We start from the raw sequence: 16,127 nt of genomic DNA, 5'->3' as shown, positions 1-16,127 counted from the left end.
TGGGGTTGGCGGAATTGGGAGAGACAGGTCCTTCGTCACTTGGAACGCCTCCAGTGTCGAAGGAGGCAGCTGACACCTAAGCACCGTGGCTGCTTCCAGGAGTCTATGGTGGGTCCCGAAGCAGACTAGGCGCTCTACGTGAAGTTGGCAGGCCATCAGTGGCTCGGTGAGGACAAGTGACCTGGCATGGGTCTCACTGAGCTGTTCATTTCCTGCACCACAGAGCGCCCTCTCTCTGTGTGCTGTTTCTTATGCTTCTTCCTCAGCACCGGAGATGAAGAATGGTGGCAGGAAAAGCCCTGTGCTGAGGGAGTGCTCAGCATCGCTGTGGAACAGCTTGGTTCCGAGACTGGTCTGAGGGCCACCTCCAAGAGAAGGACATTCAGCTGAAGAACAGTTTTTTCCAGTGCGAGGGCTGAAGTCCCTGCAGATCTGGCACTTATCTTTAATGCGAGACTCCTCCAGACACTTTAAACAGCTAAAGTGCAGGTCACTCACCTCACATTGGCTTGCCGCAAGAGGAACAGAGTTTGAAGCCCAGGGACCAGGGCATGTCCAGCCTCTGGGGCAAAAAGTCCCTCGATAACAGAGACAACTATTTACACGACTATATATGCTAACTCTAAGGACTATCTACACTAAGAATAAATGGAGAAAAGTCCCAACCACTTGCCGCAGCAAAAAGGATCGTTCCAGCAACCATCATGGGTGGTAAGAAGGAATCAAGAGGATGTGGAGCCGGTGGCGCCCCTTATCCCAATGCATATGTGTGCAACTCTAGAGGGCACTAGAGCCAGCCCTACAGATACCACTAAGGGAAAGATCTCCAGCAACAGTGCACACAGCATGCACATACCTAGCATGGAAAAGACATGAACAAGCACTTGAAGAATAAATCAGTTCTTAAAACTCCAATAGCACAGTCTTCTGCAACCAGTTTTTAGAATTTTTGTAAAACCAGCTGAAGCCGCTGCATAGGATTTGAAGTGTTTTATAAGCATCCCAGGGACTTAGGTCCACATTTTTAAAAGGTATTCAGACTTTGCTGGCTCACTGTTGCAACACCTGATTTAAGAGCCTAAATCTCATTTTCAACAGGGATTTAGGCACTTAGTCTAAATTCCATCAACACTTGATGACCAAGCAACACCTAAATATCTTCAAAAATCTGGGCCCTGGACTCTCAGAATATTGATTTTTTTCTAAAGCAGAAAACAAAATCTATATAGTCTTACCAGTTGCACATGACAGAACTAGGAAGTCAGAATGAAGAAATTGTGCTACGAAGACCACCACAAAAAGAGGCCTTGTCATTACTAATGATTTGAACCTTTTACAACTAAACTCACTGTACTGAAGCAATTTAACAACAATTCAGCGTATTCATGCTAGCTATGCTGAATCAGTTTAAGATACTTTGCACTGTCTGCCCTGTGTCCCCCACTAGCATTGTCAGCTGCAATATTCTGGACCCTGATCAGAGTACTTAGTTCAGCTTCCAGAAGCAATGCACTGAGGGGGATTTCAAAAGGCCACCACACTACAACGTGGGACAACAGTCGAAGTAGCAGGAGACCCATGTCAGCTAATATGCATCCACCGTGGTGCTAAAAACAACCAAGGCAGAAAGTGAATCTAGTTCCACATAAAACTTTTGAAGCAGTTGCACATGAATACGAAAATACACTGCTACCTCGATATAACGCGACCCGATATAACACGAATTCAGATATAACGCGGTAAAGCAGTGCTCCGGGGGGGCAAGGCTGCGCACTCTGGTGGATCAAAGCAAGTTCAATATAACGCGGTTTCACCTATAACGCGGTAAGATTTTTTGGCTCCCAAGGGACAGCGTTATATCGAGGTAGAGATGTACTTAGCTGTTTGAAGGGCCGAGCAGGAGAGAGGCAGAAGCAGCAGCAACACAGAACAGCTGACACCCAGCACAACCTTGATTCGCAACACACAACTAAAGGTATCTATCCTATGACTCAAATCCTACAATCATCTTTTAGTTTCTTGTGGGCCGTGGGCCAAAACAAATTGAGAACCACTGTTCTAATCCTTCTGATGGTGCGGAACAGTTTTCTGCAAAATATTCACGAGTACCTTGCCCAGTTCAGTTTTAAATGATTGAAAAAATGGGGCTAACAATTCCGTTGCAAGATTATTCCCCAGTCTAAGGACCTGTCTACATTACAAATACAGACGCAGGGGACTCGACTGTAACTGTTCTATACTTGCTGCTTAGATAGATTGCCCTTTAAGTGTTTGATAAAATCTTCCAGGGTTTCAGTTTCACACCCTACTCAACTGCAACTGAAATTTTCTTTTATTCTATTTCATTGCACTGCTCCTAGTTTTATTTCATGACTAAGAGGAAAAAGGGATGCAGTAGCAACTAGGAAAAGGGAGCAAGCAGAATTGTAGTAATACTTTAAGCTTTGATTACTACTACATACGTACAGCATTTAGCATAATGAGGCCTTGATCTCTAACTGCAACCTCTAGGGATAGGTCTACATGGCAATTAAACACCCATGGCTGGCCTGTGCCAGCTGACTCAGGCTGGGGCTTGCGGGGCTGTTTAATTGCAGTGTAGACGTTCAGCCTGGGCTCTAGGAGTCTGCAAGGTGGAATGGTCCTAGAGCTGAGGCTGCAGCCCCAGGCCAAACATCTACACCACAATTAAGCGATCCCTTAGCCCGAGCCAGCAGGCACGGACCAGCCACAAGTGTGTAAATGCAGTGTAGACATACCCTAGGTGCTGCTGCAATGCAAATATAGTCACCAAGAGTGCATGGTAAATAGGGTTTAGCGTTCTGCTACTTTTAACCGCTAAAGATTACCCCAATGGCATGCATTACTGCAATGTATATCTCTGTTATTACATAATGATGGAATACTGCCCTCTGTGATTAGGTTGCTTAGTTTAATACTGAAAGTTTGAAACGGATCACTTTACGGTGGTTATGATAAATACAGAGAAGACACTAGGATAGTTTAAGTCAAAAGCTAAATGTTATATTACACATACATACACCCCTCTCTCACACAGCTTTCAAGTTTTACCATGTAATTCTTTGGTAGCAGGAACTGTATCTTCCTATATATTTGTACAGCATATAGCACAAATGGACCCCGATCATGACTGCAGTCTTTGGGCATTGTGATATAAATAATGTAAGGTCACTGCATATAAAAGTGCAATTAGCAGGTGTTACCAAGTGAAATATCTTTAATGTGTCTTAATCAGGGGTTTAAGTATTTGTTAGTTATGGGAAGGAAACCCAAGGACTTACTTCTCTAACTGCTTTTCTTTTGTGGTGAGTGCTACAGATTTAGTTCAAGTAACTGCACTAGGGACACATCATTTGAGGTACTCATCCAGCACAAGGACATACAAACTACGTTAACTGCCACTATAGAACTTACCTCCATTAAGGTTTCCCTCAGATTTAATCTCTTTTCTATAAGCTGACCATGTTCCTTGAGAAATGTGCAGAGAAACAAGCTGAGATTCTGAATGAAGTTCTGTTCATCATCTTTTCCATTGGAGTATGCAAGTCGGATATTGGTGTTTAAAGGAAGCATCTAATAAAACAGGAATGAATTTTCTAGGTCAGCAGTTTTTAAACTTATGTATAGTACGGATCACACCAAAAAGGTGCAATATTACCTGTAGAAGCCAGGGAACATTTGGATGTTTTTAATTAACAAATGTTTTGTCCTTTTTAGGAAAAAAACATTTCTGCTATTCACTGCATTCCCCTCCTCACAACCACCCTGCAAATGCTTCTCCCTTCCACCCCCGCCAAAAGCACACAGTTATATATGTATGGAAAGGTCCTAAGAAATGTGAATGAATTCCATTAATCTTTAATATGCTATACAGTGCCTAGATAATAGGGCCCTGGCCTTCAAGGGCTACCCACAATATAAATAAAAATAATCTCAATGCGTTACATTTGATGACTGCCTTAAGACAACAGTGTTGACATTAATTTAAGTGTTTCAGAGAGGAGCAGGGGAATCTAAATCTCTAATCTGCTGCCAAGATTATATTTTGGTGTTAAATTTTAAATTAGTTCGGTTCTAATATAGTTTATCTTTATAAAACAAAAAACAAATTCAGTCAAATGAAGTCTTAGAATAAGTAGAAGGAATTCAAATGGAAGTGTCTGGGCCAAATTCAGCAATGATATAATGTGGTACTAAAATGGGATTAAGTATTTTAACGTACCACAAATTTGGCATTCAATTGGTCCATAAAGTGAATAATAACTCACTAAGCCAGGCAAATTTAAGTAGTAAGAAGTAAAAGCACCTAACAGGAGCATGGAAGAACAGAACACCAGCTGCCAAACTAAACAAAGAGTAATACTCAGAACTCTGACATGTCTGAATTTAGCCTAAAAGGGTGTAATTCCTATTTTTTTTCCAATGGGAGCCACATTAGGATTGCGAAAAATCCTGTTTAAAACACTAGCCATATGTTTTCAGATGCTTTAAAACTTGCAGGTCCACTAGATGCTACAAGTGAACTAACAGAGAAAAATTAAGAGAAAATCTCATGTAGTCATTTACATTTATGAAAGATGACCTAAAAAGGACTACAAGCATCCATACAATATAAAATATTCAAGTTGCTGAAGATGCCATCCAAGGATGCAGATAAAAATATGACAAGGATATTGTTCAGAAAATGAGAGGTGAACTTTACGTACAATCAAACTTAGGTACAAACATATACCTGGGTGCAAAGCATGCTATTTGAGCTTGAGAAAGTAATAAACTTGATCAACCTAATGCACATTGTGGAAATAAGGCAACCAGTAGCTGCTTGGTGAATGATTGGTTGAAAGAATTGGTGCCCCAGATTTTCACTGACACTCCAAGAAACTCAGGAAGACTGCTACTACATTCACATCCAACTACACTGAGCATGAGGATTACTTTGATTAAAATAACAGCATTCATATAATACAAGGAACACTTTTTATCAGAGAGGCACTGTACTTAAAGCAACTGGAAAAGATTTGAGAGACTTGTCAGATTACAGGCTGACACTACTGTCACATCCTCAGTGGAAATCTGTCTCGCTTTAAGACAGGGGTGGGCAAACTTTTTGGCCTGAGGGCCACATCTTGGTATGAAAATTGTATGGTGGGCCATGTATGCTCATGAAATTGGGGTTGGGGTGCGGGAGGGAGGGAGGGCTCTGACTGGGGTACGGGCTCTGGGGTGGGGCCAGAAATGAGGAGTTCAGAGTGCGAGGGGGGAGCCCTCCGGGCTGGGGCAAGGGAGGGGGTCAGGGGTTTAGGCTCCAAGAGGTGCTTACCTGAAGCAGCTCATAGACTCATAGACTTTAAGGTCAGAAGGGACCATTATGATCATCTAGTCTGACCTCCCGCATGATGCAGGCCACAAAAACTGACCCACCCACTCCTGGAATAATTCTCTCCCTTGACTCAGCTGTTGAAGTCCCCAAATCATGATTTAAAGACTTCAAGTGGCAGAGAATCCTCCAGCAAGCGACCCCTGCCCCATGCTGCCGAGGAAGGCGAAAAACCTCCAGGGCCTCTGCCAATCTACCCTGGAGGAAAATTCCTTCCCGACCCCAAATATGGCGATCAGCTGAACCCCGAGCATGCGGGCAAGACTCTCCAGCCAGACCCTCCGGAAAAAAGTTCTCTGTAGTAACTTTTAATATCCCATCATTGACCATTGTTACTAATTACCAGCGATGGCACGTTATTGACCTATTGACTAAAATCACGTTATCGCATCAAACCATCCCCTCCATAAACTTATCAAGCTTAATCTTAAAGCCAGAGAGGTCTTTCGCCCCCACTGTTTCCCTCGGAAGGCTGTTCCAGAACTTCACCCCTCTGATGGTTAGAAACCTTTGTCTAATTTCAAGCCTAAACTTCCCGACAGCCAGTTTATATCAATTTGTTCTCGTGTCCACATTAGTACTGAGCTGAAATAATTCCTCTCCCTCCCTGGTATTTATCCCTCTGATATATTTAAAGAGAGCAATCATATCCCCCCTCCTGGAAGCAGCAGCACGTCCCCCTGCGGCTCCTATGTGGAGGTGCGGCCAGGCAGCTCTGCATGCTGCCCCATCAGCAGGCACCACCCCTGCGGCTCCTATTAGCCGCAGTTCCCGGCCAATGGGAGCTGCGGGGGGAGAGGGGTGCGCTTGGGGCGGGGGGCACCGTGCACAGCCCCCTGGCTGCCCCTAAGCATAGGAGCTGGAGGGGGAACATGCTGCTGCTTCCGGGAGCCTCAGCTTACGCATGTGGAGAGGCTTCCGACCCCGCTCTCTGGCTGGAGCAGGGCAAGCCCCAGACCCTACTCCCCAGCAGGAGCTCGAGCAACTGGTTTAAACCGGCTGGAGGGCCGGATGTGGCCTCCGGGTCGTAGTTTGCCCACCCCTGCTTTAAGAACTATCACTATCACAAAAAACAAAACAAACAAAAACAAAACAAGAACTGAATCAAAGATAAGGAACCTTTTCCATTACTTTGCCAACATGACTGTCTCAAATACAAGGTCATGGGTTGAGTCTACACAAGAGAGGAAATAAACTGAATACTGATGACATAATTTAGTTCATTTCTTGTCTTCCAACACTTAAAATTGAAGATCCAAAATTCAAACCCATAGCCTATATTTGTGAAAGAGGTTGAGCATAATTTGCTGCATGAGGATGATTGTTAATTGTGGAAATAAAGTCATGGAAGACAGAACCACTGAAAACAAAGTGTTTTTAGAATTGACTCCTGCACTTCAGTCCAGCCAACTTGGCATCAAAAATGCTCTAGGCTCATTTGGATAAGTCTGGCTCAAGCTTTGTAGTAGTTTAGATGCTGAAAAAGCAAGTACATTGGTAAAAGTGTTTTGATATCCTAGAGCAAATACACTTATAGTTTTCCATTTTGGATAAAGTTTATGCCTGTGTTTGCGGAATAACTATAATTAAGTACATGACATGGGATGTATTTCATTTCAAACCATTCTTTCCCCCCGCTAGATTGGGTAAACTACAACCTTGAGTCCCATCCCTTTTTATCAAAGCCAGATTTTATCCTAGCAAAATCCAAGTAACATATTCATTTAAACAGGCATTGAATGCCGAAACAGTAGAAGATACAGTACTACTTTGTTCAAAAATGCATTTTAGTAGTACAGTACAATCTACACCAAGGTTGAAACAAATTGTTAACATCACCACCAAAGTTGGTTTAAGGTCACTATGAGACCTTTATTCATCAAGAGTTGACCTATAACATGAACAGATTGCTAGAAAATGCAAATATCTGCTTTGGAAGTCAACTTTGATCTCAAAGATTTTTGTCAGTATGAATGCTATATTCCACACACACTTCAACTGCTTCACTGTCTCAAAACCAATTTGCACACTACACCGCAAAATCCTAGATCCATTACTGTCCACACTGTGGGAGATAAACCACGAAATGGTTTGGGGCCAGGGAGGAACAAGTTATTTAGTCCAAACAGCTTGCAAGCTCAGCCAGAGCAATTTTTATACATAAAGAAACTTAAGGAAATTTCCTGTCAAAAAAGTATTAAGTTGCAGTGAAAGCTGTAAATTTTTGTTACCTGGGGGGGGGGGGGGGAACACCACTCAGGAACATTGTGATCTTCATAAAAAGTCACAGTCAGCACTAAAGGTCACCAACCAACTTTAATTTGCCATGAATCACATAAATCATGCTGCGTCAGCCCAATGGGCCATCTAGCCTAGTATCCTGTCTGTGACAGTGGCCAGTGCCAGAAGCTTCAGAGGGAATTAACAGAACGGGGCAATTTAGAGAAATCCTTTCCCTGTTGTCCAGTCCCAGCTTCTGGCAGTCAGAGATTTAGGGATAGCCAGAGAATGGGGTTGTGTCCCTGACCATCTTGGCTAATAGCCATTGAGTGACCTATCCTCCATGAACTTAGCTAACTCTTTTTTGAACCCCGTTGTGCTTTTGGCCTTCATAACATTCCCTGGTTGACTGTGTGAAGTACTACTTTTGTATGTTTGTTTTAAACCTGCTGCCTATTAATCTCCTTGGGTGACCCCTGAATTCTTGTGTTATATGACGGGATAAATATTTCCCTATTCACTTTTTCCATACCATTCGTGATTTTATGGACCTCTATCATATCCGCTACTAGTCGTCTTTTTTATAAGCTAACCAGTCCCGGTATTTTTAACCTTGTATGGAAGTTGTTCCATACCACTTATTTTTGCTGCCCTTCTTGATACCTCTTCCAATTCTAAAATATCTTTTTTGAGATGGGGAAACCAGAAGTGCACGCAGTACTCAAGATGTGGGCATACCATGGATTTATATTTTGGCATTATGCTATGTCTGTTCTATTATCTATCCCTTTCCTAATGGCCCCTAACATAGTTAACTTTTTTGATGCCACTGCACATCAAAGAACTATGCACGATGACTATGATTTTTTTTTGAGTAGTAACAGCCACTTTAGACCCTGTCCTTTTGTCTATATAGTTAGGATTATTTTTGCCAATGTGCATTAGTTTGCACTAATCAACAGTGAATTTCATCTGCTATTTTGTTGCCTGGACACCCAGTTTTGAGAGATCCGTTTCTCAGTCAGCTTTTGACTTAGCTACCTTGAGTAATTTAGTATCGTCTGCAAACTTTGCCACCTCACTGTTCACCCCTTTTTCAAGATCATTTATGAATATGTTGAACAGCACAGGTCCCAGTACAGATCCTTAGGGGACCCCACTATTTACCTCTCCACTGTGAAAACTGATTTTATACATATCCTTTGTTTCCTATCTTATAATCAGTTATTGATCCACGAGAGGACCTTCCCTCTTATTCCACGACTGCTTAATTTGCTTAAGAGTCTTTGGTGTGGGACACTGTCAGAGCCTTCTTAAAGTCTAGGTACATTGTATCAACTGGATCACCCTTGCCCACGTGCTTGCTGACACCCTCAAAGATTTTTCATAGATTGGTGAGGCATGATTTCCCTTTACAAAAACCATGTTGATTCTTCCCCAACATATCGTGTTTATAGGTCAGATAATTCTGTTCTTTACTATAGTTTCAACCAATTTACCTGGTACTGAAGTTAGGTTTACTGGACTGTAATTGTCAGGATCACCCCTGGAACCTTTTTTTAAAAAAAAAAATAATAATAAAAATTGGCGTACATTAGCTATCCTCTAGTCATCTGGTGTAGAAGCTATTTTATGTGATAGGTTACAAATCACAGTTACGAGTTCTTCAATTTCATATTTGAGTTCCTTCAGAACTCTTGGGTGAATACCATCTGGTCCTGGTGACTTATTACAGTTTAATTTACCAATTTGGTCCTAAACCATCTGACACCTCAATCTGGGGGCAGTCCCTCAGATTTGTCACAGAAAAAGAATGGCTAGGTTGTAGGCATCTCCTTCACATCCTCCGCAGTGAAAACCGATACAAGTATTCATTTAGTTTTTCTGCAATGGCCTTGTCTTCCTTGAGTGATCCTTTAGCATCTTTGTTGTCCAGAGGCCCCAATGACTCGTCAGGCTTCCTGCTCCTGATGTACTTAATTTTTTGCTGTTCATTTCTGTGTCTTTTGCTAGATGTCCTTCAAATTCTTTTTTGATCTGCCTAATTATAGTTTTACACTTGACTTGAATTTATGCTGTTTTACTCACTAGTACGGACTTCCAATTTTTAAAGGATGTCTTCTTGTTTCCAACCACTTTTACGTGGCCGTTTAACCATGATTTTTTTATTAATTTTGATTGATTAAATCTTTTTAATCGTGTGATTAATTTTTTTTAAATAGCTTGACAGCCCTAGTTACATTTAGTTACCAAGCAGTTCAGCTATATTTACCTCTTGAACAGATAAAATGGTTACTAACCTTACATAACTTATTCTTTGGGATGTGTTGCTCATGTCCATTCCATGTTAGGTGCGTGCAGGCTACGTACACCATTGCTGGATATTTTCCCCTCAGTGGTATCTGTCGGGTCGGCTCTAGCACCCTCTGGAGCCATGCGCCAGTATAAAGGAGGCCACCTGCCACTCACCCTTTCCGTTTTCTCTTGCCGGTCAACTCCGACAGAGAGGTAGCAGAGTGGGTCATGGAATTGACATGTCCAACACATCTTGAAGAACAGATACGGAAAGTTAGTAACTGTTCTCTTTGAGTGCTTGCTCTTGTCCATTCCATGATAGGTGACTCACAAGAAATACCTCAGGAGGTGGGCTTGGAGTTCATGGACATGCTGACTGCAACACTGTTCTTCCAAACCTGTCATCTCGAGCCTGTTGAGTGATGGCATAGTGGGATGCAAAGGTATCCACCGATGACCAAGTTGCTGCCCTGCAGATGTCTTGGATTGGCACTTGTGCGAGGAATGCCACTGAAGAGGATTGAGCTCTCTTGGAGTGACCGGTTAGGATGACTGGAGGTGTAACATTGGCCTGCTTGTCGCAAGCCCGAATACATTCAGTTATCCAGGATGACATCCTCTGGGGCTGATACTGGAAGCCCTTTCATCCTTTCTACTACTGCTACAAAGAGTTGCCTGGCATGTCTAACATCCAATGTGTGAAACCGCTGATCCTCAGAGTTCTTGTAAGGCTTCGGGAAGAAGACCGGCAGGAAAATAGCCTGGATGGTATGGAATTGTGAAACCACCTTTGGCAGGAAAGCCAGGTGGGGGCACAGTTGGACCTTGTCCTTGAAGAACACTGTGTATGGTGGTTCTGATGTAAGGACCCTGATTTCAGAGACCCTTCTGGCTGAGGCGATCTTCCAAGAGAGAAGTAGTAGTGGGCACAACACTAGTGGTTTGAAAGGAGGGCCCACAAGCCTTGACAGAATCAGGTTTAAGTCCCAAGGAGGGATCAATTTGCAGACCCGAGGGTAGTCTCTCTCCAGTCCCTTGAGAAACCGGACAGTCATCTCATTAGAGAACACTGACCCGCTGTTCATTGGCAGGCAGAAAGCTGAGATTGCTGCTAAGTGCAACCTTGATCGATGCCAGGGCCAGACTTTGCTGCTTCAGATGGATTAAGTAGTCCAAGACAGACTGAAGGGAAGAATGAACCAGAGATGTCATTGAGATGCCCATAGCGAGAAGCACTTCCGTGTGTCCAGGTACATAGCCCCAGTGGAAGGCTTCCTACTACCTAGCAAGACCTGTTGAACTTGCTCTGAACAGGCCTGCTCCTCTGGGTTCAGCCAAGTAACACCCCTGCAGTTAGGTTAAGGAATGCAAGGTTCGGGTGGAGCAACCAGCCGTGGTCTTGTGAGATCAGGTCCGGGTGGAGTGGAAGCGGAAGAGGGGATGCTATTGATAGGTCCAGCAGCGTGCTGAACCAGTGTTGACATCGCCACGCTGGAGCTAGAAGAATAACTCTTGCCTTATTCTTCTTCATTTTCAGGAGGACCTTGTCAATCAGAAGGAACAGGGGAAAAGCATAGAGCAGGAGCCCTGTCCATGGGAGCAGAAAGGCATCAGAGAGGGCAGCAAGCAAAACTGATGGCACTTCCTGTTCTGCTTGGTCCCCTGGGGAGACTCCCACCTCTGGAAGATGAACCTGGCGATCTCCGGGTGAAGAGACCACTCGCGGTGAAGGGAGAAGGATCTACTGAGGCGATCTGCCAGTGTATTTCAGGCTCCCGAAAGGTCTGATACCTCTAGGTGGATGGAATGCTTCACGCAGAAGTCCCATAGGCGGATGGTCTCCTGACACAGGACAGAGGATCAAGCTCCTCCCTGTTTGTTGATATAGAACATGGTCATGGTCTGTCAGAACTTGCACCACCTTGCCTAAGATTTGGGGGAGGAACACCTGACCGGCTAAATGTACAGCCCTGAGTTCCCTGCTGTTTGTATGCAGGGAGAGTTCTTCCTGGGACCATAGGTCTTGAGTCCTTAGGTTGGGAAGCCCACCTCCACAATCTCAGTCCGACGTGTCCTCTGGAGGGTACCCTTATCACTGATCTTGGGTCTTTCCACCTGAGTGGCGAGGACCAGGGGTGGAACAGCGAGCACTCAGTCCAGGTGGTGTCTGTTCCGGGAGTAAACTGATGCCTGCCACATCTGTAGAGGCCCGAGATGCAGCCTTGCATGCTGAACCACGTAAGTGCATGCTGCCATGTGCCCCAGCAGCTTGAGGCAAACTCAGGCTGTCGTAATTGGGTGGACCATGACCTTGGATATCAGATCCAACTGTCTGGAATCAGGCCTCCGGAAGGAAGGCTCTGGTTTGGGTAAAGTGAAGCACTGCCCCAATAACCTCTATTACCTGAACTGGAATAAAAGTTGACTTTTACTTGTTTATCAACAGGCCCAGTGCTAGGAAGGTGGCTTGGACTACACACTAATGCTGTTCCACATGTGAGCCACTGACCGACCCTTGATCAGCCAGTCAACAATGTATGGGTAGACCTGGATGCCTCGCCACCTGAGGAAGGCCACTACTAGTGCCATATACTTTGTGAAAACCTGTGGGGCTGTAGACAGGCCAAAGGGGAGAGCGATGAAGTGGTTCTGGCATTGTTTCACAATAAATCAAATAAATCTTCTGTGGCCACGGAAAATAGAAATGAGAAAGTATGCGTCTTTTAAGTTGAGGATAGTGTACCAGTCCCCTGGATCCAGGGAGGGTATAATGAAGGCAAGCAGGCCATGCAGAACCTCAATTTCTTGAGATACCTGTTGAGGCGATGCAGGTCGAAAATGGGCCGGAGGCCCCCCTTGGGATTAGGAAATATCAGAAGTAAAACCCCTTCCCTCTCAAGGCTTGAGGAACTTCCTCCACAGCCCCGTTCCAGAAGGGACTACATCTCATGGGCAAGGAGTTGCTCGAGAGAAGGGTCTCTGAAGAGGGACGGGGGTAGATGAAAACTGAAGGTTATAGCCAATTGTCACTGCATTCAGCACCCAGTGGTCCGATGTTATGCAGGACTATGCCAGGGTGAAGTGGGACAGATAGTCCAAAAATAATGGGGAGGCAGGATCTGAAGCAGGAACTGGTATAGTGCCTTTGGACGCACCTTCAAAAGGCCTACTTAAGCCCACCGGAGCATCTATGAGACCCCAGCTGGGAGGTTGAGGTGGACAGGAGAGGCTGACGCTGCTTGTAACCTCTCCCTTTCCTTGTAGAGGGTTCCTGTCTCAGAGGTGGTGCCGAGAAACGAGGTGGTTGTTGGGGCCTGAAGAGCTGCCTGAAGTAGATGGAGCGTAGAGGCCCAAGGACAGGAGGGTGGCCCTTGAGTCCTTCAGGCCATGAAGCCTCACGTCTGTCTGCTCCAAGAACAGTAAGGAGCTTTCAAAAGGGAGGTCCTGAATAGACTGCTGGACCTCATGAGGAAGTCCCAACGTTTCATGGTGACAGCTGAGGCCATTGTCCTGGCTGCTGCGTTGGCTGTGTCCAGAGCCAGCGGGAGAGAGGTTCTGGCCACATTCTTACCCTCCTCTAAGATGGCAGCAAATTTCTGCCTCAAGATTCAAGGCAGAAAGTTTTAAAATTTGGCCAGGGAGTCCCACTGATTGTAACTGAATCTCCCCCGCAAAGCTTGCTGGTTAGAGATACACTGTTGAAGGCTACCCGTTGAATAAATCTCTCCCCCAAAACAGGTCCAGGTTTTTTGTGCCCTACCTATCCCCTCTTGTTGGCTGCTGACACAACCAGGGAACCCAGAGTGGGGTGCGTGCGCAAGGATAGGTTCTCAAACCCGCATGCAGGCACATATTTCTTCTCTGACCTCTTTGAGGAGGGGGGCGAAGAAGGGGGGCAGAAGGAGTTTGCCAGAGAGCCTTGACTGGACCCAATAAAGCCTCGTTAATGGGTAAGGCCACTCTAGAGGGAGCTGCCACAGGCAGAGTGTCAATAAGGCTGTGGGATGTTTCCTTAAGCTTCTCAATTTCCATCCGCATGTTAGCTGCTATCCACTTCAAAAGGTCCTGATGGGCCTTGAAGTCATCCTGCAGGAGCAAGCTACTGGGCTCTGAGATGACCTCGTCTGGGGGGGAGGCAGCGGCGGCTTCCTCAATGACATCCATGAGAGCCACATCCTGGATGTTGGTATCAGGGTTGGTACTGGAGTCAGAGTCTGGTGCCAAGCGGGAAGGGGTGGTAGCCCACCTCTTCAAGACCACAGAGTACGATCGATGGGAGGGAGAACCCAGTACTGGGGGACAACTCCCAGGGTTCCAGTATGGCCACTGATCCATTGGCCAGGTGCTGATGAGGGGAACCTGCATCCGGTGGTGGCTCTTAGGCTGCACATAGGTTTTCCCTTTGGACTCTGATGAAGAGTCCTCCCTCGGTGACTATGTTGGAGTGGTACACCTCTCTGCCTCCATACGGTGCCGAGAGTCCATGGACCAGTGGCAGACCGGAGGTCGTGATGACAGGATCAGGGCCGGTTTGCCCTTAGAGGGTGAGAGGGGGCCCGGTGCCCAGAAGGAGCTCAACGCTCCCTGCTCCCAGTCATTAGAGCCGGCAACTGTCCCATCGGAGTCAGGAGGGACGGGAGAACGGGAGTGATAGTAAATCCTCGACTGCTGCAAAGGCTTCTGGTGCTGCGGTAGTTTCCGAGTCTCAGCGGCGGGTACTGCACCAGACTCAATGCTCTGGGCGGAGTTGACGGTGCCACCAAGGTGCCGAGGGTGGAGTGGTGGCCCAGTGCAGGTTGAACTGCGCTGTCTTCCCCATGCTTGTCCTTTTTCTGCACCAGTGAGTGCCCTCTGTCGGTGCACTGTTTTTTGTCCTTCTTCCTTGGCACCGGAGATGGTGAACGGTGCCAGAGGAGTGCTTTGTACTGAAGCCAAAATGCTCAGTGCAGAATGGGAGCAACTTGGCTCTGTGGCTGGTCTGAGTGGCTTCCATTAGGATAGCCTTCAGTCTTTTTTCTCTGTCATTTTTGGTGCAGGGTCCAACGATAGGGACTATCTACACTATTATCACTAACACGATCTACAAAATCTATGTACACAAAAAACTATTTTTCACTAACAAACTAAGAATTAGAATCCAAAAACCATTGGGAAGAAGCCTTGCCGGAGCAAGAGGGGTCATTCCAGCAGCGGTAAGAAGGAACTGAGCGAGTGTGTGGCTGGCAGCACCCCTTATACTGGCTCATGAGTGTGCGTGGCTCCAGAGGGTGCTAGAGCCAGCCCCACGGATACCACTAAGGGAAAAATCTCCAGCAATGGGGCACACCGCGCCCCCCCCCCCCCCCCCCACATGGAATGGACATGAGCAAACACTCGAACAAGAACCTATGCTCCACTTAGGACTAAATCAAGAATAGCCTCTCCTTTTGTAGGTTCCAGGACAAGCTGCTCCAAGAAGCAATCATTAATGATGTCTAGAAATTTTACCTCTGCATCCCATCCTGGAGTGACATACACCCAGTCAGTCAGTATGGGGTATAGTTGAAATCCCCCACTATTATTGAGTTTTCTGTTTTTACAGCCTCTAGTCTCCCTGGGCATCTAACTATTACCATCATCAACCTGGCAGGTGGTCGGTAGTATATTCCTACTGCTATGCTCTTATTATCAAACACCAAATCTTTTTTCTAATATAAACACCAACCACAAAACTAAAAACTAGAAGACAATTCTGTACTGAAACAATGCACATCAATATATCAGTGACTGAAAACTTAAAAGTAATCTAAATTCACTTATTGATAGACTGACTGAACAAGAGTGCAGCATGTTCTTACAGAGAGGCCATCCTTTAAGGTCAATGAGCTGGGGGGGGGGGGGGGGGAGAGGAAATCACACTGCTTTTATATAATTTCAATAAAAGCAAACACTTCCAAGGGTATCATATAGGATAATCACCAGGGGGATTCCTGGTTTCAACTGCAGAAATGCATCCTTCTGAGTGACTTAGTTTAGACATGTAACTACCATACCTGAGGCTACAAACTTAAGGACCAGGTAAAATATTATGTAACATACACAATGAAGATGTACGATTTAGTGAATTTACTACACAACAGTCTGCAGTATTTTCCAAAGTCCTTATGAAAGCTTCCATCAAATGCATTTTTTTTTTAAAATATAAACACAAGCTAGGTGAACTTGCAAGGTCAAG

General features: G+C 45.3%; 1 protein-coding gene across 1 annotated transcript in view; it reads right to left on the bottom strand.

The window, feature by feature from the left end:
* XPO1 (exportin 1) overlaps positions 1-16,127 on the bottom strand; it is a 77,633-nt gene that overhangs the window by 30,127 nt on the left and 31,379 nt on the right. Inside the window, exon 11 of the mRNA XM_026653116.2 lies at positions 3,436-3,594. Within this exon, the coding sequence (XP_026508901.1) occupies positions 3,436-3,594 (159 nt within the window). The remainder of the gene's footprint in view (positions 1-3,435; positions 3,595-16,127) is intronic.

The sequence above is a fragment of the Terrapene carolina genome, unplaced genomic scaffold (assembly GCF_002925995.2).
Source record: "Terrapene carolina triunguis isolate 2854851 unplaced genomic scaffold, T_m_triunguis-2.0 Scaffold132, whole genome shotgun sequence".
NCBI classification, from domain to species: domain Eukaryota; kingdom Metazoa; phylum Chordata; order Testudines; family Emydidae; genus Terrapene; species Terrapene triunguis.
The sequence above is the reverse complement of the archived record's forward strand: the minus strand, read 5'-3'. Positions and strand labels throughout refer to the sequence as shown.